Raw genomic sequence first — 22,123 nt, forward strand, 5'->3', positions numbered from 1 at the left:
TTTTGTAGGAAGACAAATCCAAAAAAGTACCCGGTTTTACCCTACTTTCCCCTATATAGTTACATATTATTTATGAACGTTAATTACTCATCCATAATATAAATAATATAAAATTAAACAAATCTTAGAAAGCATAGCTCTTTTTAAAGCAGCGACAAGTATCTTCAGAAAAGAAAATAAGTCATAAGAATACAGCAAATAAAGAATAATGGTTCGGCAAAAGTGCTTCATTTAAATCGATTATTTAGGCTGATGATTTATAATAGTCACCAATCACAAATACGCAAGCGCGTTACGTGTCGCTTGATTAGAACCACATGATGCAAACGTTCATGCAACAGTCCGTTAAGAACGACATGTACGAATAGTGGGTCCTCAAGAGTGCGCATAGTATATATATATATAAAACATTTGTTAAACATATTTGCAGTATTTAATCAAATAAGAGATATAAAATATATATATATGATCTAGTGACAGTTGGTGTATAAATAGTGAAAAAATTAAAGATTTATAATTCAGTAATTTTCTGGTTGTCTTATTTAATTGTTTCGAACAATAATTACATATCGCACGTTTCTTTCCATTTGATGCTTTTCTACTAGATTATATTAAGAGAAACTACAGAGGGAGATTGATAATATTTATATTATAATTTGATACAACAAATGCATACGTGTTAGTTCAACGTCGTCATTGGTTTTCATAGAAAAAAGTGAGCATTTATTAACCAAAAGTTTTATAATTTGATGATATGTAAGATACATCGTGATTATAAAAAGAAATTTTGAAAAGTAGCGCTGGAAAAGATCTCATGATTGATGTACTATACAAATTTCAAAAAATGATATACGTAAGAAAACATCGATACAATTAGTACATTTGCATTATCTAGAATATCGATAAAATCACTATTCATAGCTAAGTCGCCAAGGATTATGCAAAAGTTGACTGAGCGCAAGTATTAACAAAAAAAAAACAAAATTATTATGTCAAAAAAGATATTGTGTTATACTGAAAGTGTTAATGTTAGCGAGAGCGGATATCTTGTCAAACTATTCGGATTCACACTTCACACGGGTAAGAGATTGCTTTGTTGAATATAATTAAATGTTATTATAGCTAATAGTTTATTTGATCAACTAAAACTGTTTATGATAATAAAATATATGGACTTTATAATAATAAAATAGAACTATATAACTCAAAACATTAGAAGAATATGTGTGATGTTATGGAAAAAAAAAGATGTTTAAATCTTGGAAATTTTGTTTATAAATGAATGTTATGTAGTACAAAATTGAGCTTGATTAAAATGTATTAAAACTTGACTGTATTATCTCTTTTTCTTTGTATCTCTCTCTTTGCTATTTTTAAAAATAAGTGTTTTTGGAACATCAATATGATTTTTTGTTTCTCCTCCGTATTCTTATATTAATACATGCATATAGTGACATTTAAACTGATTTTTCTTCAATTCCTAAGACTTCTTTATTTTTGTAAATATTTATTACCATTTATTAGTATAATAAAATTTGTACTAAATTAGTTTTTATTTAACAAAATTAATTTAGAAAGTCAGCATCCTTTTTTATGTTAAAGATCGATATATACGTATATGTATAACAGAACAGAGATACTAAATATCGAAACAATGTCGAGTATCAGTATAATGGAGAATTTCGAGTTGTATCAATTAATTCTAACAATAAAGCCAATAGTTACAGAAATAAAAAATCTATGCAACCAGCCAATTTTTTGCTACGTCTTCGACTTTAGATATAAATTTAACTGTACATATATTCGTTACATAGCTATATGCATACGATCTTACCTAGGTGATGTATTGTACATAGGTTAATTATAACATCATATATTCCAGAATTTGTTTGCGTTAAAAAATATAGCAATAACCGAAAAGAAATAGTATAAGAATTTATATAAATTCTATATGACCATAAAAAAACAATATTTATAATATTTATATTTTTGAAGTACAAACATTATTGAAAAATTTTAATGGTATCAAATAAATTTTTGAAAAGGGAAGTTGTGCTAAAGTTCCTTGGAAAAATTAACTAACTCATCGTTAAAAAATTAAATTGTTAAACAAAATTGTTTTAACAATTAAAAAGAGCTACACTTTCATATATGATTTGCTAAGAGAAGCGGTTATAAGTTATAAATTCTTATTAACCCTCATTAATCTATTCTGCGTCACTTCGGGCTATCAACATACACATAAGACACACAAATTGATATAGCTGCATATGTATAACAGACCGTTTGGATCAACGAGCATCGAGCATTAAGCCACCATATATTGATTTACATTACATGCTCATTGGTTCAAACGGTCTTATTGACATCTATTTGACGCAGCTATGTCAATTTGTGTACGATAGCCTTTTCTGTTTAATATAAGAATCATGTTTGATATGCAAGAAAATCTTGCATATAAAAAGCAATAAAAACAGAATTTTTTAAAAAGTTTGAAAAACAATAAAAACAGAATTTTTTTTTTAATGTAACTATATTGTATTTTTTAGATATGATATCAATCAGAAGAGGTATAAAGAAAAATATCTTGTCTATATGATTAAATAAACAAGAAATTTCATGGCAGGTTTACTTATTACATATATTACTATTTACTTAATACATATATTATTTATCATTAAAAGTACCGGAAGTAGTTTTTGGCCGTGTTTTTGGCCCAGCGGTGCTTACTTAATTCTTTTTGTATGTTATACTTTATCAAGTATATTCCAGTATCCGAAAAGAACGATTATCACATTTTACAAAACCTCAAATCTGGCCGGAGTCATTCTGATAGTGTGAGTGTGAGAAACATAATTGATGAGATACCATTTACAAATATGTCTGTGACCCCAGAATCTATTGGTAAGTCGCAAAGAAATGCATAAATTATTAGCAAAAAAGTCTATGATAAAAAGATTGTAAATATAATTTACATTTAAAAAGAAGTAAAAATAACATAAAAAGATATCTTTCAACACCAAGAAGAATATAAATTTCATTTTGCCGCAAAAAATGGAAGAAAAATCCACAAATTATATGTAAAATTAATCAAGATTTAATATAAAGCAGCCAATTATATTATTTAATTTTATTTAATAATTTATTTTCTTTTTTTAGACAATTGCAAATATTGTATTTCTGATTTCTTAATCAATAAGAAATTTACGAAAAACGCTTAATGCTTTATTGTTAGTTTTTGCTCTGGATTAACAATTACTTCTTTAAGTCTTAAAACACGCAAACTTTTTTATATGATTTTATTATCTTAAATCTCAACATTTGCTGTGCTAATTTTCATATTTTATAATTTACCCCTATTTTTTTCTCGCTTTTATTTTTACTTTAAACCTCCTCTTTTTTTTTATTTGTTGTGATAATCAACTTAATGTTTTCGTATATAATTGTGACAATACGTATGATTGTAAAATTTCTAGAAAGCGTTTTGAGGAAACCGACATCTCCCAGGTCATTTGTCGAATTCGATAATGGATTCCTAAATGAAAAAGGCATATCTGTGACATTCAGGTAAAAAATTTAAATTTTCAGTCTGTATTATTTTAAATTTGACGACACACCAACCAAAATGATTAACGATACATACAAAAATGTTGATTCTGTTATAATTTTGCCAAATATAAAAAAGCTAAAATCTAATTTTTTTACAGATGAAATCAACCTGAATTTACAGACGAAGTAATACAAGGATACACAGTGCAGTGTTGGTTCGTCGAGAACCAAAAAGAGATTCAAATCTGTGACAACAAAAGTATCTCAGTTACAATATTGGAGTTCACCTAGCACAATCTAAAACCTAACACGACATATTATTTTCAAGTACGAGCGTATACTAAACTTGGTGCTGATCCTTACATAGATTTAATTGATGTATCGACTATGCACGAAAATCCAATACCGCAAATATTGATTGTAACAGTAAATGAAATCGATTTATGGGATCTGTAGCGGGATTCTCTAACATCTTAGCGACGATTGTCGCTATCGCTAGTTATCAATTTTTGTCGCTTGCGCGACCGACGCTGTCGATGCGGCGTGATTCTGTAACTTAGCCTTAACGATATCTATCGATGCAAGATTCGTTACTCAGCGTATCGAAACAATTCAGTAAATCTGACAACGTTGCAGTTTTTCGCCAGTAAAAATCTAGTTACTTTCAACAGAATTTACGAACGCAGACGAAAATGGAGCTGCAATGATGTCTTTATTCAGCTAAGTTTATGGCTGTAATTGATTCCGCTTGAAAAACAGAAGCCTAATCAGCCATACAGAAGAAGACACCGCTCGAAAAGTTAATTAATACTTTTTTTTCGTTAATATTTTTGTTCAAGAGAGACAGAACATGGTACAAGATGGAACAATGTAAGTGTTTATTCGAAATATGTTTTATATAGAAAATAAAAACGACAACATATCCTTCATGGAAAAATACTATTTGACTGCGAAGAAACGATTGAAAATAATTAAAAAACCATTCTAATATAATATTGTACACTATTTATCTTAATATTTTTTTCACTAATCCAATAGTATTTTTCCACAAGAAAAACATAAAATAATTATTTTATACTTTTATAGCGCTATATATATAATTTTTTTTGCTATTGTTATAATAATATTCTATAATAAGTAAAATAATGCATATATTTTTTAGAATTTTATATTTAAAAAATGTCATTGAGGATAATCAAAATCAGATAATACAATCGAATCTTGATGGAGATAATGCTCAAATCATTCAGAATTTATCTATTATATACCCCTTCTCACTCTATATATTCACATGAACTCACGATATATTATATTTTCTTGATATGAAAATTGACGATATAAATACTAAAAAGCCGCTAATTTATTGGCTATTGACAACACTCTTGTTTGTAACAGACATTAACGTTTCTATGTGCAATTTGATTTTGTAAACCAACAGAACTGGCTATGAAATATACTTTAAATCTTTAGCGATAGACAAAACAAACATTTACATTTCAAATTACAATTATGATATGTATGTTTTGGAAAAAAAGTATGTACTTTTCGAGAACATAGACGCATTCAAATATATCCAAAAAATAGAAAAGTCTTATAGTCTTAAATTTTATGCTTTCGATACATCTTTGCAATCGTATCCTCCGACGAGATGTCTGACACCTGACAAAAAAATTTACAACGTAGAAGAATCGACGTACACGGTAACGACAAACAGCATCATCGTAAATCTTCCGGAGCCGGTCCCTAAAAGTGGATGCAAAAAGTACAATACCTACCACCCTATATACTATCAATATCACAAGCTATTGTTTGAACAATGAGTTTAACAAGTTCGATAATTTCACCGTGCAGACATATGAGCGGTATTACGAGATTCAAAATTTAATGCCGCTTACAGAATACAAATTACAGCTAGTATAGAATAAGCAATTTTTACTCCGACCAATTATCGATGGATCTATTACTCGATTCGAAAGTGATACTAACAATAAAAACTAAACCGAGCAAGTTTGACGCACCGGAAAATGTGACAGTTCAGGCTCTGACGCCTATTATAGCGGCAGTTTATTGGATGCCATCCAAAAAATTAAACTGCGTCTCAGTGATCTACGAAGTATACTGAACGTTAATTACCAACAGTACGCGACAAATAAACGAGATGCCTATTAATACGACCAAACATAAAGTAGGCAGCAAATTTTTCACGATAATCGAACCGTTGATACCAGGACAGAAATATAGGGTATTTGTACGCATATATCCAGCCAATTTCAGCGATCATTATAATAACAGTTTGAGCAAAACCTTGTACATGTATTCGGAACCAAACAATATAACTTTAAGCGAGGTTAGCATTGTTACGTCCTGGCGATTCCACGATTCCTTCCTTCCGCGAAGTGTCGGCAACGATCGTCGATTGGTGAGACAAACGAACCGCTCAGTAAACAGACCAACGTAAAAGATCGATGATAAAAACATGCCGGTCTCCTCAAGGTAATATAAATTTTTCTAACGAAATACCCAACAAACACAGCTGCATCTATAATAATAAAATTTTCCAACAAATATTCAATAAACACAGCTGCACCAATAGCAATAAAATTATCATAGAAGAATAGGATCTTTTTTGCTTTTTTCGTTACTGTTAGTTATGATTCTGTGATTTGATTGTTTTACTGTTTGTTTTTAATCTGAAATATATTTAGGGATCGAAAAGTTGAATGAAATAACATCGGATAAAATATAATTTAATTTTAAGAATTTTTAGTAAAATAATTTATGCCTATAAAAAAAGAGAAAGAGAAAGAGATTGCAACAAAACAATAAATTATAATTTTGATTCCTGTCATTTCGATTCTTTATTAAATGTGTAATTATCACGCAAAATATGCGCTTTGAAATTTATTCAAGCGATATACTTACGTATTATTTAACGTATATAAAAAATAATTAGTTACTAATCATATCTTAAATTATATGAGATATTTGTCGATACTTGTCGCAATCGCCAATGGGATTACAACGATTCATTGGCGATCGCTGATAAATTCAACCGGTTACTATTATTTTATAAACTCTGTTATAGAATATGGTCAGTTCAAAGATCTGCGAATCTTTTACGTTACAGATTCCAGGGTTTTTTTTTTAATGGGCAAAACGTCGAGTTAATTATACTGGAATAAAATCTTATACAATTCTATTCGATGAATGTTTGCTGATAATCATATCAAATTTTTTAATTTTAAAGTATTTTAACAGTTTTGATTATATTTTATAATACGTTGTCTCAAAACATATACATTTATGTTAATAAATTTTACAAGCATTCATTCCGTTTTGTTAATTTAAAAATCAAAATAACTCTTTATTAAACCCCCCACTCATTCCTCTAGTCGAAAGATCGCACTTGGTCCCATCCCGCGTAAAAGAGATTAAATTCTCTTACCAAAAAGGGACCACCGAACGAACGTCTGAATAACCAGCGTAACAGCGACTCAGTCGTTTACCTGCTTTTCAAACCTGTCAGTTCGTTCGACCCGATTCGAAACGCCACGAAACGTTTAATTTCTAGAAAATTAAAAATAGTTGTTGCGCCCTTCCGTCGACTCATCCTTCGCCGAGTCTGGATGTAACAGCATAAACGGTATGAATATCTCGTGGATTCCTAGCGTTAATATGGTTTATTACTTATTGGAATACAAAAATGTTGAGATGCAGAAGTGGCAAACTGTAGACGACTTTGAGCAGAATAAAAGGGAGAAAGTAACGTACTACATAGAAAACTTACTACCAGGAACTCTATACGAGTTTCATTTGATATTGAAATACCCCAAATACGAGAAAGACTTTATATGGCTGTCTGATGGAAGATTTACTTTTTCAACACTGACAAGTAAGCAAATGAAGATTATAACATTATATACTTATTTTAAACATAAAAATATTTACAAAGTTTAAAAACTTAGTAATTTTTAATAGTAATGTTATAAGTAGGAGTAAGTTTTTAATTAAAATTAATATATTAAGAGTATATTTTTGCGTAACAAAGGTGATATTTCGAGCACTTCTGGAATATCGGTTATGCAATATTACCTATCATTCACCATAAGCTTTGTCGCTATAGTTACTGTAATCTGCGTCTGCTACTTTTACTACTGTAAGTATATTTGATACGCATTTAGTTCTTTAATTGCGAAAGAGAGAGATTATAAGAGATTTTCTAAGAAAAGTTAATTTACTTGTTAGAAAAACGATGTAAATTTTGCAATGCCTACTCTCTATTAAGTAAATATATTGCAATTTTAACAATATCATAACAGTGTATCGACAACGTAAAAAAAGTAACGAGCAAGTTTTGCCTCCGATAATGACCGACATCGAATTAGCGATTCTACATGAGATACCTAACGGTAACGTTCAATTCAATACGTTATACAGTCCTATGCTGCAATATAATTTGGATGAATATATACTGACCAAAATCAAACGTGAGAAAATTAGAGGTACTTTTAGGCAGCGGCGCATTTGGAAAGGTAAAAACTAACTTTTTCAATGTTTCGCTAATTTCTAGGTCTACAGAAATTGAGACAGATACGTGTTTCTCGATAAAAATAATTATATACTTAACTTTTTATAAGAGATTATAAGTAATGCAAAGTTTTTGTGAAATAACATGCACTCTACTATGTATTTTTCGTTATTATTTAATACAAAATAAAATATATAATGTCATTTGACATTAAACTATATATTTTTTAATGAAATATAAATTTAAGTTTATTTTAAATATTTTGCAGGTGTTTCAGGAGGAACAGTAAAGAATTGAGAAAGACCGGGCATAGAGATATCCGCTGCCATAAAAATGCTTCGAAAAAATGCTTCCTTGCAAGAGAAAAAGAAGTTTTTAGAAGAGGCTAGGCTTATGAATCACTTCCGACATAAACATGTACTAAGATTGCTGGCCGTCTGCATAGACGATTGTTGACATGGAAAAAGTGTTTGTTTATACTTACGGGATAGGTACATGGTCATAGATATTTGTCAGTAATCGATTTCATTTATTTCTCGCAGTTCGTTAACAGCTTTCAACAAGCGACTACAGGAATTTCTGAGTCTTGTCTTGAAAAATATTATTTATTAATTGCGTGGGCGGGGGAGAGGCGGAGTCCATACCTCTGCATTTCTACCCAAAAAAAATTCTAACCTAACCCAACCCAACTTTACTTTTAAAACTGAAAATAAGTTTGGGTTAGGTTAGAAATAAAATTGCTGTATTGTTATATTCCGAGTTCTCTGTACGCTCCTGAAGTTTGTCAGTAATCTTTTGAATCATTTTGTATATACGCGGAATATTAAATTATACAAATATCTTAAATTATAGATTAATTATTTATTAAACGATTTATCACGAAGCTTTTTTTGTTACTGCTAGTTATGATTCTGTGATTTGATTGTTTTTAATCTGAAATATATTTAGGGATCGTCGAAAAGTTGAATGAAATAACATCGGATAAAATATAATTTAACTTTAAGTATTGTTAGTAAAATAATTTATGCCTATAAAAAGAGAAAAAGAGAAAGAGATTGCAACAAAACAATAATTTATAATTTTGATTCCTGTCACTTCGATTCTTTATTAAATGTGTAATTATCACGCGAAATATGCGCTTTGAAATTTATTCAAGCGATATACTTACGTATTATTTAACGTATATAAAAAATAATTAGTTATTAATCATATCTCAAATTATTTGAAATATTTGTCGATACTTGTCGCAATCGCCAATGGGATTACAACGATTCATTGGCGATCGCTGATAGATTCAACCGGTTACTATTATTTTATAAACTCTGTTATAGAATATGGTCAGTTCAAAGATCTGCGAATCTTTTACGTTACAGATTCCAGGGTTTTTTTTTAATGGGCAAAACGTCGAGTTAATTATACTGGAATAAAATTTTATACAATTCTATTCCATGAATGTTTGCTGATAATCATATCAAATTTTTTAATTTTAAAGTATTTTAACAGTTTTGATTATATTTTATAATACGTTGTCTCAAAACATATACATTTATGTTAATAAATTTTTCAAGCATCAATTCAAATTTTATTTTTAATCCAATGTCAAAGACATCAATCAGGCGAATACGCAGTATTTTTCTCTTTAACTTCTTTTATCTTTTACATTTTAAATACGTTATGACTATAGGTATATAATAAACTACATCGTGGTATTATAATCATATATTTTATATATGAAATTGTTTATTACAAACCCTCTTTAGTTATTTTCTATCATTATAGACAAATATAATAATCCATAATTTTATATGAAAAAAAAGTTTGCTTATCTTAAAAAAATATAAACATGCAGCAATCAAAAAAATATTTTACAGCATTTATATGTGTAATTTGTAGATTACAAGAACTTTTATAAACATTTATTATTCAAGTAAAGAACTGATAAGGCTCTTCTGTTAAAAATAAAATTTAAATTGAGAAGGCTAATATTATAAGACATATGCATATGGTAAAGCGTGAGTTTCGAAAAGAATAACAAAAAGAAAGTTTATCAACTCTATTTCTCTCTTTCTCCCTTTTCAATTTCAGTCACCTCTATATGACACCGCAAACGATAATACTGCTGTAACGACCGTTCCAGAGACTTAGGTAGACCCGTATTAAACAGTCGTGAACCGTCATCGGTGGTATCAATTATTCCTAATCATTGCAACAGAAGTGCCATTGAAGATCTCATACGAAATTTTTTCCTAAAGTTGGAAATCAATTATTAAAGTAAATTGAGACCGTCTATAAAAGCACGTGAGACTAATTTAAATTTTATTCCAAAATAATATGTTCTTTCTCTGCAGTTATTTTTTATAGTTTTTTTAACAGTTGGCGCAAATACAACGCAGCTAGTATCTAACCGATGTTAAAAGAAGAGAATTTTCGATTAAAATTGAACCGAATAATTTGTCTGTTCTAAATTTCTGAATTTGGAAGCTTTATTGAAGAATCTTAGTCAGTCATTTAAAATAACGGTTGAGTCTTGGCACATAAAAAAAATTAAGAAAAGAACAGAAAAAGTTATATACATACATGAAACACGTATATTAAATATAATAATTTATCCTTCAATTTACTTGATATAGGTATATATTTTTTATACATATATCATAGAATTGGAATTTTGTTATAATGCGTACAGGTAATAATATATCACTATTAAAAAATGTTTCTTATAATAATAATAATATACATATAGTTCTATATATATAATAATATATAAATTTCAGTACCTGAACCATAAATTATTAATATACTCAGAAATAACCGCTTTTTCTTGATTTCATAACGAACTATTTTCCCTTACAGCGTTATTTGCGATCATCATCGCTAACATTGTGTGTGCCTTCGATGCATCAATGTTATTTAGCGGCAAGACTGAAACTATATTTGCTAATCTATCTACAGCGATTATAACATATGTAGAATTAAAGGATATATCAAGTCTAAAAGATCCATCGTATATAGTATGTAATTGATGTATTTGTATCTTATATAAGTTCTGAGTTGCTCAATTTTTAATTTATGTTTTGCCACAGAAACAATTGTTACACAGAGAAAACACAGTATTTAGTCCTATCAATATAATTATGATAACATCCTTACTTTTAAACGGCGCTAAAGAAGGAGCAACAAAGAATGAATTGATGTCTCTTTTGAAAATTACTGATAATATACATTTAGACGGATTCCTAGCTATGCTTACTAATTTAAATGTAAGATAAAGAATGAAAAAATATACTATAATAAAAAATTTTTCTGTATAATGATATGTTTATATGTATTTTTAGGATATCGAAAACATCGAATTGCATCTAAAAACCGCAGTATATGTTCAAAATTCAGTTGAGCTAACGGCGGCTTTTTCATCAATATGCGTAAATAAATTTAATTGTTCGATTTCAAAAGTAGATTTCAGAAATAATATAAATGTTGCAGAAACTATAAATTCATGGCTGCGAAAAACAACAAATTACAAGATATTATATGACGTAATTTCTTCAGGTATATTATATAAATGTTTGACTAATAATTAAATATAAATAAATTGTGTTGGAATTAATGGAAATTGGTGATCTGCTACAATATTTGAGAAATAGTCGAAAATTACAACCGTCAGATTTGCACGCTCTGCGTCTGCAAGATTTGTTTGCTATGTGCGAAGATGTTGCGCGAGGTTGTTGCTACCTGGAAAATCTGCGTTTCGTTCATAGAGATCTCGCTTGTCGAAATTGCTTAGTATCCGCCAGAGATCGCGAAAACCGTGTCATTAAAATTGGCGATTTTGGACTAGCTAGAGATGTTTACAAAGATGACTATTATCGCGTGGTAAATATAATTAGTGTAAAAAGATGAAATTTTTTAAAAATGTTTATGTGTTCTTTTTTTGTCGTAATAATATAGTACATTTTTACTTTGAGTCGAACTTAAGAAAGATGGATTATTTCTGTTTATACATATAAAACAAGAAATAAATAAACGTTTTTCGTTCTAATACAAATGCTCTTAAAATGGACAACATAAACCAGACGATTAACTTCGCTAAAACCACTTGTTTTAGAAAGCACAAGGTCGGCTTCCTGTTTGCTGGATGGCACCGGAATCTTTGTTGATCGGAATATTTACTTCCCAGAGCGACGTTTGGTCATTCGGAGTTCTATTATGGGAAATTACATCATTGGGTGAGCATCCTTACATTGGCAGGACTAATCTGGAAGTGATAGATTATGTACGCGCTGGAGGTAGGTTGCCGACGTCTCTCAATTGTCCACCGACTTTGTACGAGTTAATGCTGCGTCTCTGGAGTCCAGCGAATAATAGACCAAACTTTAAACTTTGTCTCGAGAATATTATAGCTCTAAGAAATAACATGGAAGATACTTTACTGAGTCCAATGGATATTATCTAGCCATAAAATTAAATTAATTAATGACATTATTTTCCAAATGATCCAATGAAAAGCTCAAACGTAGGAAAAATAACTTTAAATAATTAATATTCTGTCGTTTTCAAGTTTAATCTTAATATTAGATTTGTCGATAAGAATAAGAAAGATATTTTTCAATCTTATTTTGCGAGAAATTTTGATGATTGAAAATCACAACACTTGTTCTTACAATTGTAAGCAATGCGATGCTGATGCCAGGGGAAAGTGCCAGCACTTTCGAGTAACCGAAAACTTAATAGTTCTGAATCTAATAATTATCGGTAGATTGCTAAAGTAGTTTTAAAAATAATATCTATTTCATTTTGTATTATTATACTGTTTTATATTCCTATATTTTTTCTTACTTGAATGCTTAAACAAAACATACATTTATATTTTTAAAAGTTCTCTGGGATTTTTTTATTCCCTTTCCTGTTCTTTCGCTCAAAATATGAATGTACTACTGAATTAATTTCAAGAGTAGAAATATTTTAAAAATATGCAGTTTAAAAAAAGATTATCACAAGTCACTCTAATTTATCGTGAAGAAAAGATCACTCTCTTAAACAATAAACCACGACCAAATTTCCATTAAGCTCGATCAGCGATAAATTCGACTAACAATAAGATAGAATTGTCAAAATCATATCGTTCCTATCTCTCCTTTCTCATATCAAAAAACAAAAAAAATTAATAATTTCGTCTGTATTAACAATAAAAAAATACTGCAGATTTCGATGATGAATTAATTGCCGATTATATTAACCAGAATTTGATCTAGAATGTGGGTCCTCATACAACCTATATCTCGCCCGGCAATCCGTCATTTCAACTTGGTCGTTGTCGAAATATTTCACGTATTATGACTTATGTATGCGCGGAATATTAAATTATACAATTATTTTAAATTATAGATTAATTATTTATTAATCGATAAATGTATCACGAAATCTTTCATTAAGTTAATTATTCAATTCTGCAATTTGATTATTTAATTGCGCGTTTTCAATCCACATCATATTTAAATTGCTGAAAAATCCAATGATAAAGCATCGGACAAAATATATTTAATTTTAAATATTGTTAAAGAAATAATTATTGCTCATAAAGAGAAATAGCAACAAAACGATAATTTATATATTTTAGGATAAATATGCATAAAAGATTGTAGCTCACCAATTTTATCGCCACTTAGATATATTGTAAGGGAGGGTTCTGAATAATTCCCCGCAAGAATCAAGTGGCGGACGGCATTAGTTCAGGAGATATAACAAATTAAAGTTTCACAGTTTTAATCAGCTTTTTCTCAGGTATTATAAAGTAACATGAGAAAATGTGAAGTTTGTATACGTTGTATTTGTCGTAGAGTAGACATGGAAAAAGTGTTTGTTTTTACGGGATAGGTACATGGTCATAGATATTTTGTCAATAATCGATTTCATTTATTTCTCGCAGTTCGTTAACAGCTTTCAACAAGCGACTACAGGAATTTCTGAGTCTTGTCTTGAAAAATATTATTTATTAATTGCGTGGGCGGGGGAGAGGCGGAGCCCATACCTCTGCACTTCTACCCCGAAAAAATTCTAACCTAACCCAACCTAACTTTACTTTTAAAACTGAAAATAAGTTTGGGTTAGGTTAGAAATAAAATTGCTGTATTGTTATATTCCGAGTCCTCTGTACGCTCCTGAAGTTTGTCAGTAATCTTTTGAATCATTTTGTATATACGCGGAATATTAAATTATACAAATATCTTAAATTATAGATTAATTATTTATTAAACGATTTATCACGAAGCTTTTTTCGTTACTGCTAGTTATGATTCTGTAATTTGATTGTTTTACGGTTTGTTTTTAATCTGAAATATATTTAGGGATCGAAAAGTTGAATGAAATAACATCGGATAAAATATAATTTAATTTTAAGAATTTTTAGTAAAATAATTTATGCCTATAAAAAAAGAGAAAGAGAAAGAGATTGCAACAAAACAATAAATTATAATTTTGATTCCTGTCATTTCGATTCTTTATTAAATGTGTAATTATCACGCAAAATATGCGCTTTGAAATTTATTCAAGCGATATACTTACGTATTATTTAACGTATATAAAAAATAATTAGTTACTAATCATATCTTAAATTATATGAGATATTTGTCGATACTTGTCGCAATCGCCAATGGGATTACAACGATTCATTGGCGATCGCTGATAAATTCAACCGGTTACTATTATTTTATAAACTCTGTTATAGAATATGGTCAGTTCAAAGATCTGCGAATCTTTTACGTTACAGATTCCAGGGTTTTTTTTTTAATGGGCAAAACGTCGAGTTAAATTAAAATTAAATTAAATTTAAGTTATTGGAATAAAATCTTATACAATTCTATTCCATGAATGTTTGTTGATAATCATATCAAATTTTTTAATATCAAAGTATTTTAACTGATTTGATTATATTTTATAATACGTTGTCTCAAAACATATAACATTATATACTTATTTTAAACATAAAAATATTTACAAAGTTTAAAAACTTAGTAATTTTTAATAGTAATGTTATAAGTAGGAGTAAGTTTTTAATTAAAATTAATATATTAAGAGTATATTTTTGCGTAACAAAGGTGATATTTCGAGCACTTCTGGAATATCGGTTATGCAATATTACCTATCATTCACCATAAGCTTTGTCGCTATAGTTACTGTAATCTGCGTCTGCTACTTTTACTACTGTAAGTATATTTGATACGCATTTAGTTCTTTAATTGCGAAAGAGAGAGATTATAAGAGATTTTCTAAGAAAAGTTAATTTACTTGTTAGAAAAACGATGTAAATTTTGCAATGCCTACTCTCTATTAAGTAAATATATTGCAATTTTAACAATATCATAACAGTGTATCGACAACGTAAAAAAAGTAACGAGCAAGTTTTGCCTCTGATAATGACCGACATCGAATTAGCGATTCTACATGAGATACCTAACGGTAACGTTCAATTCAATACGTTATACAGTCCTATGCTGCAATATAATTTGGATGAATATATACTGACCAAAATCAAACGTGAGAAAATTAGAGGTACTTTTAGGCAGCGGCGCATTTGGAAAGGTAAAAACTAACTTTTTCAATGTTTCGCTAATTTCTAGGTCTACAGAAATTGAGACAGATACGTGTTTCTCGATAAAAATAATTATATACTTAACTTTTTATAAGAGATTATAAGTAATGCAAAGTTTTTGTGAAATAACATGCACTCTACTATGTATTTTTCGTTATTATTTAATACAAAATAAAATATATAATGTCATTTGACATTAAACTATATATTTTTTAATGAAATATAAATTTAAGTTTATTTTAAATATTTTGCAGGTGTTTCAGGAGGAACAGTAAAGAATTTAGAAAGACCGGGCATAGAGATATCCGCTGCCATAAAAATGCTTCGAAAAAATGCTTCCTTGCAAGAGAAAAAGAAGTTTTTAGAAGAGGCTAGGCTTATGAATCACTTCCGACATAAACATGTACTAAGATTGCTGGCCGTCTGCATAGACGATTGTTGACATGGAAAAAGTGTTTGTTTATACTTACGGGATAGGTACATGGTCATAGATATTTGTCAATAATCGATTTCATTTATTTCTCGCAGTTCGTTAACAGCTTTCAACAAGCGACTACAGGAATTTCTGAGTCTTGTCTTGAAAAATATTATTTATTAATTGCGTGGGCGGGGGAGAGGCGGAGTCCATACCTCTGCATTTCTACCCAAAAAAAATTCTAACCTAACCCAACCCAACTTTACTTTTAAAACTGAAAATAAGTTTGGGTTAGGTTAGAAATAAAATTGCTGTATTGTTATATTCCGAGTTCTCTGTACGCTCCTGAAGTTTGTCAGTAATCTTTTGAATCATTTTGTATATACGCAGAATATTAAATTATACAAATATCTTAAATTATAGATTAATTATATATTAAACGATTTATCACGAAGCTTTTTTCGTTACTGTTAGTTATGATTCTGTGATTTGATTGTTTTACTGTTTGTTTTTAATCTGAAATATATTTAGGGATCGTCGAAAAGTTGAATGAAATAACATCGGATAAAATATAATTTAACTTTAAGTATTGTTAGTAAAATAATTTATGCCTATAAAAAGAGAAAAAGAGAAAGAGATTGCAACAAAACAATAATTTATAATTTTGATTCCTGTCACTTCGATTCTTTATTAAATGTGTAATTATCACGCGAAATATGCGCTTTGAAATTTATTCAAGCGATATACTTACGTATTATTTAACGTATATAAAAAATAATTAGTTATTAATCATATCTCAAATTATTTGAAATATTTGTCGATACTTGTCGCAATCGCCAATGGGATTACAACGATTCATTGGCGATCGCTGATAGATTCAACCGGTTACTATTATTTTATAAACTCTGTTATAGAATATGGTCAGTTCAAAGATCTGCGAATCTTTTACGTTACAGATTCCAGGGTTTTTTTTTAATGGGCAAAACGTCGAGTTAATTATACTGGAATAAAATTTTATACAATTCTATTCCATGAATGTTTGCTGATAATCATATCAAATTTTTTAATTTAAAAAATGTTTCTTATAATAATAATAATATACATATAGTTCTATACATAATAATATATAAATTTCAGTAGTTGAGCCATAAATTATTAATGTACTCTGAAATAACCGCCTCTTCCTAATTTTATAACGAACATATTCCCCTTACCAGCGTTATTTGCGATCATTGCTAACATTGTATGTGCCTTCGATGCATCAATGTCATTTAGTAGCAATACTAAAAATCTATCTTCAGCGATTGTAATATATGTAGAATTAAAGGATGTATCTAGTCTAAAAAAACCATCGTATATAGTATGTAATCGATGTATTGGTATCTTATATAAGTTTTGAGTTGCCTAATTTTTAATATATGTTTTGCCACAGAATCGATTGATGAATATAAAAAAACATAGTATACAGTTTTACGAATATATATATGATAACTTCCTTACTTTTAAACGGCACTAAAGAAGGAGCGACAGAAAATGGGTAATTATTTACTATAACGGACCCAGCTCCAATGATGTTGACCTTGACATATATTGTCAAGGACATAATCCTGAGTAACTTTTCCTTATAACTTAATCGGCGGTCATTGTTTATTAAAAAGTTATTAACAAATAAAGTTTGAGAAATAAAATGTAATTTTTACATGAGTTTGTAATTTCCACGCAAGAAGCGAGGTCCATCCGCATCAGGACGTTGTATAATTTAAACCAAATTTTCAGAAATAGGTTTGAGTTAGGTTATATCTTCCGGAGGTGGAGCCCCCCGTAGGGGGTGGGAGGAACTCACTGCGTTCACGTATACACTTTCTCATCCACACAGCAATTCTGGGCTGAACGTCGCTTCGTATTGTAAAGTATATGCATGGACACAGTGGGTTTCGCCCCCTCCCTACGGGGGGGGCTCCACTTCCGAAAAATATAACCTAGATAATGAATGATATGTAAGATAAAAAATAAAAAAATATATTATAGTACAAAATTTTTCTGAATAATGATATATTTATATATGTTTTTAGGGTATTGGAAACATCGAATTGCATCTAAAAGCTGCAGTATATATTCAAAATTCAGTTGAGCTAACGGCCGACTTCTCATCAATATGCATAAATAACTTTAATTGTTTGATTTCAAAAGTACATTTCAGAAATAACGAAAGTATTGCAGAAACTATAAATTTATGGGCCCAAAAAGCAATAAATTATAATATGTTAGATTACATAATTTCTCCAGATATATTGTATAAATGTTTGACTAACAATTAAATATAAATAAATTATAGTTTATGCAAAACGCATTGTTAACAACAATATATTTTATATGAATAGTTAATGTGGACAGAGATACAAAAAATATGTTGGTAAATGTTGTTTATCTAAATAGTAGATGGCTGAACTCAACTCATAAAAAAAAATTAGTGAGACGCAAGTTTTATATTTCTTCATCAATAATGTATTTTGTTCCAAATTTGAAGATTGTTGTAAATTTGAAAAATCGACATTTATTCATGGTGAAATACCACATTGGAATGCCAAGTTCATTGAAATTCCATTTTTGGTAAATAATTATTATTTATAAAACAACTTTCGAAAATAAAATAATGAATCAAAAAATAATTTTATAGGATATCAAGAATTAAATATTCAATCAAAATATAATTTTACAGGATAACAACGTTACAATGACTGTATTTTTGCCAAATAAAAATTTGGAACCTGGAAATCTGGAGTACCTGAGAAAAAAGCATAACTTTTCAGAATTTCAATCAGTTAGAACTACATACACAAACAAATTTGAGCAAGATACGGAATTATATTTATCTAAGTTTATGACTGCATATCATGAAAATATGACAGATTTTTTCCGTAAAGTAAGTATTGTGTAATTAACAAAATCTGTTTACAACTGATATGTAAGAGATTTTGGATAAATTCTAGAAATTAAAACTGATAATTGCTTGTAAATGGGCGTTACTACGATGTTCGGAGATAATGCGGATTTTACACGTCTCTCAGAAATTCCTTTAAAAGTGAACAATATTGTTCAAACAGTTTCCGTGAAGATTAACGAAGGAAGTTCGGAAGTACCAGATGGATACATCTGTGAGTAATAGAAAACTTTAGGCGAATACTGTGTAAATAAGCATTGCAATAAAAAATTTTTAATTACAGTTGACAGAAGCGAAGTAAGAGAACCGGTAGGTCCACGGCAAGAGTTGGTCGTAGATCGTCCGTTTCATTACTTTATCGAAGTGTACAAAGAGATAATGTTTGCTGGAACCGTGCGAGCACCAGAATTTATATTTCTGAAAAATGAATTATAAATTCTATTACATTCTTGTATTTATTGAAAGTTTATATCGCACAATGTATCTACAGCTTAAATTTTTTAAAATTTTATCATATTAACGTATATAAAATTCAAGCATTAATAAATAAATAATTTGTATTTTGAAAATGTGCTTTAGTTATTTTTTGATCAATTTTCTTATTGCTTAAAAGTAGCCAAATAAATTTGCACTTATGTGCATTAAATACAACAAAATAACTATATGCTTATACAATCGAGCAATTATTTATCTATAATTATATAATGTAAAAAAGAGAGACAGTATATACGCGCTTTTTAGATTTGATGTGTTTTATATTAATTGATCTTTTTGCATAAATACATTATAAAAAATATTTCTTAAGATTTAAATGTTATATATATCTAGAAATTTGTAAAAACAATTTGTGTATTATCAAGAGACACGGTAGTGTCTCGCGCCAAGTCACGCAAAGCAAAGACCGCGCGTAACAAGAGCGAAGCACCCTGGGTATCTATACGCGAGTCGGATAGTTGAGAGTACCTTAGATTACCTTAAGTGTGCAAAATTTCAGATTGTAGTGTTCGTACGCTTTCATTTATAAAAAAGTGAATATTTGTAGATAGTTGGATCAGATATATCTCATTTATATTAGAAAATTAGAAAAAAATAAAACATCACAAAAGTAATTTCTGCTACGTGTAAAAACAGAACAAAACATCGCAATACATATGTTTATAAGAAATGTGTGTATTCTATAATGTTTATTATAAGATATGTATGTATATTCTATAGATTCAACTATCCAAAAATATCAGGAAGATTTTGCATACTTTTTTATAAATGGAAGAGTGCTACGCTATATAATGTTGCACTCTAGAAAATTTAACGTTAAATACTTGTCAAAAACCAGTATGAATAACTGCGAACAGTATTATAGGCATACGCATATAAGAATCTAGTATATTTGAGTGCATTTATTAAAGAAGTGTCATCATATAGTTATTCGTCATGCATCATATGTAACTACAGATAAGTATAAATAATATTGGTAAAACGCAATTTGTAAGGTTAATCCATGTCCTATAAATAATTTATAAATATACATTTATTTTTCAGTGGAAGTAGAAGAATTTTTCAATTCCTTATTTCGATGCTAATGCATCGCTTAAAATAGATGAAGCATGTTTCAGTATCGTTAATATATAATGTTGCACTCTGGAAAATTTATCTGTCCAATGGATAACTGTGATCAGTAATACAGAAGGATAACTGCAAATAGTAATATAATATAGACAGACACATGCAAGAATCCAATATTATGTTATACATGTGTTGGAGGAAACTGTTTTGCGACATAATCATATATTATTTACTAGGGTACTACAAGCGTGTGCTATGCAACGGATATAGGATTTTGATTGAATTAAATTGTAATCCTATAGATTTTATTGAAGGAGAATCAGAGTTAGTTTTTGGTTTAATATTGAGTATTTTAGCAGTGAATTTACATTAATTTTAGCTGAATATGAAAAAATTATTTTTTTTAGATTAGTGTTGTATTATTATATTAGTACAAATTTACTAATTTTTATTTATTTATTTATATTTTTATTAATTAATATTATTAATTTAGTAATCATTTTTATATAAGAAATGTTTTGGAAACGGTGTACAAGAAATTGATTTGTGAAACAAAAGGAGATCTATTTTATATTGTAATTTCTCTACAATTTTAATTGTATTTATTCGATTTCTAAAGTTTTAATCAATAGCAGCGTTAATTAATCTTTCCATAATCATATGATCGCTCAGTTGAAGATATGCTCTCTCTCTCTCTCTCTCTCTGTCAGGTTTTCGAAAACGTTCTTAGAGTGTAAAAGAGTACTTTTTGTATTGTGCGATATTTACCTAGATCTCTAATTAAAACACCGGACATACGGAAAAGAGTATTCGTCTCGAGATTTTTAGATATATCTTTATATGACATACGAAAAATAAATTTTTGGAATGGAAGTCTATTCTAATTTTCCTATAATTTTAATCGTGTTCTTTCGATTTTTAAGAATGTTTCTAAATATTAGCAACGTTAATTAATTTACTTATGATTGTATATAATTGAAAGTCGCCTGTTTAACATATCTTTTCTAAATGTTGCTCGATTATCGGAACGGAATTCTAATCTATTATAATATAATAAATTCTCCTATAGTTTTAATTGTGTTCTTTTAATTTTTAAAAAGGTCTAATCATTATCAACGTTAATCAATTTACTCAAGATTGTAAATAGTCGCTTGATTAAAGATCGCTTGATTAAAGATCGTTTGTTTAACGTATCTATTCTAAATGTTACTTGATTTTCGGAATGGAGTACTATTCTATATATTATAGTATAATATAAATTTTCTAGTAGTTCTAACCGTGTTCCTTCGATTTCTAAGGACTTCTAATCATTAACAGCATTAATTGATTCTTCACGTTTATATGATGATTCATGAGATTTTTTGAAAACGTCATACAAAAAATCGCAATATATTATGCAATATTGGCTTTAGCATTTAAAACCTTAAGTTTAATCTTAATTTTATTAAATAGTAAATCTTATCTTTATTAAAATCTTTTTCTTATATTTCGTGTAGATTGCTACGTATTTTAAACTCTAACCAAAAGTCCGAAAATACG

The 22,123-nt window shown here is 28.8% G+C and overlaps 1 protein-coding gene, 2 long non-coding RNA genes and 1 pseudogene across 4 annotated transcripts; all 4 read left to right on the forward strand.

Moving 5' to 3' along the window:
- Positions 1–102: 102 nt before the first annotated feature.
- LOC115238193 lies at positions 103–13,229 on the forward strand (annotated as a pseudogene).
- On the forward strand, positions 9,921–11,630 carry LOC115238192. Of its 2 annotated transcripts, none has more exons than XR_003884460.1 (5): positions 9,921–10,328; positions 10,451–10,707; positions 10,931–11,088; positions 11,161–11,337; positions 11,413–11,630. It is a non-coding gene; the product is annotated as an uncharacterized LOC115238192 (long non-coding RNA). The 2 variants fall into 2 exon arrangements; XR_003884461.1 differs by lacking the exon at positions 9,921–10,328 and adding an exon at positions 10,344–10,375.
- A 2,260-nt stretch (positions 13,230–15,489) lies between the features above and the next one.
- Positions 15,490–16,107, forward strand: LOC115238189 (melanoma receptor tyrosine-protein kinase-like). The gene is made up of 2 exons (XM_029811790.1): positions 15,490–15,625; positions 15,920–16,107. The coding sequence occupies exons 1-2, from the start codon at positions 15,490–15,492 to the stop codon at positions 16,105–16,107; spliced, it is 324 nt and encodes a 107-aa protein (XP_029667650.1).
- A 2,308-nt stretch (positions 16,108–18,415) lies between these two features.
- LOC115238191 lies at positions 18,416–19,529 on the forward strand. The gene is made up of 4 exons (XR_003884459.1): positions 18,416–18,690; positions 18,800–19,003; positions 19,071–19,235; positions 19,305–19,529. It is a non-coding gene; the product is annotated as an uncharacterized LOC115238191 (long non-coding RNA).
- The last annotated feature ends 2,594 nt before the right edge of the window (positions 19,530–22,123 follow it).

The sequence above is a fragment of the Formica exsecta genome, unplaced genomic scaffold (assembly GCF_003651465.1).
Source record: "Formica exsecta isolate Colony F162 unplaced genomic scaffold, ASM365146v1 scaffold327, whole genome shotgun sequence".
NCBI classification, from domain to species: domain Eukaryota; kingdom Metazoa; phylum Arthropoda; class Insecta; order Hymenoptera; family Formicidae; genus Formica; species Formica exsecta.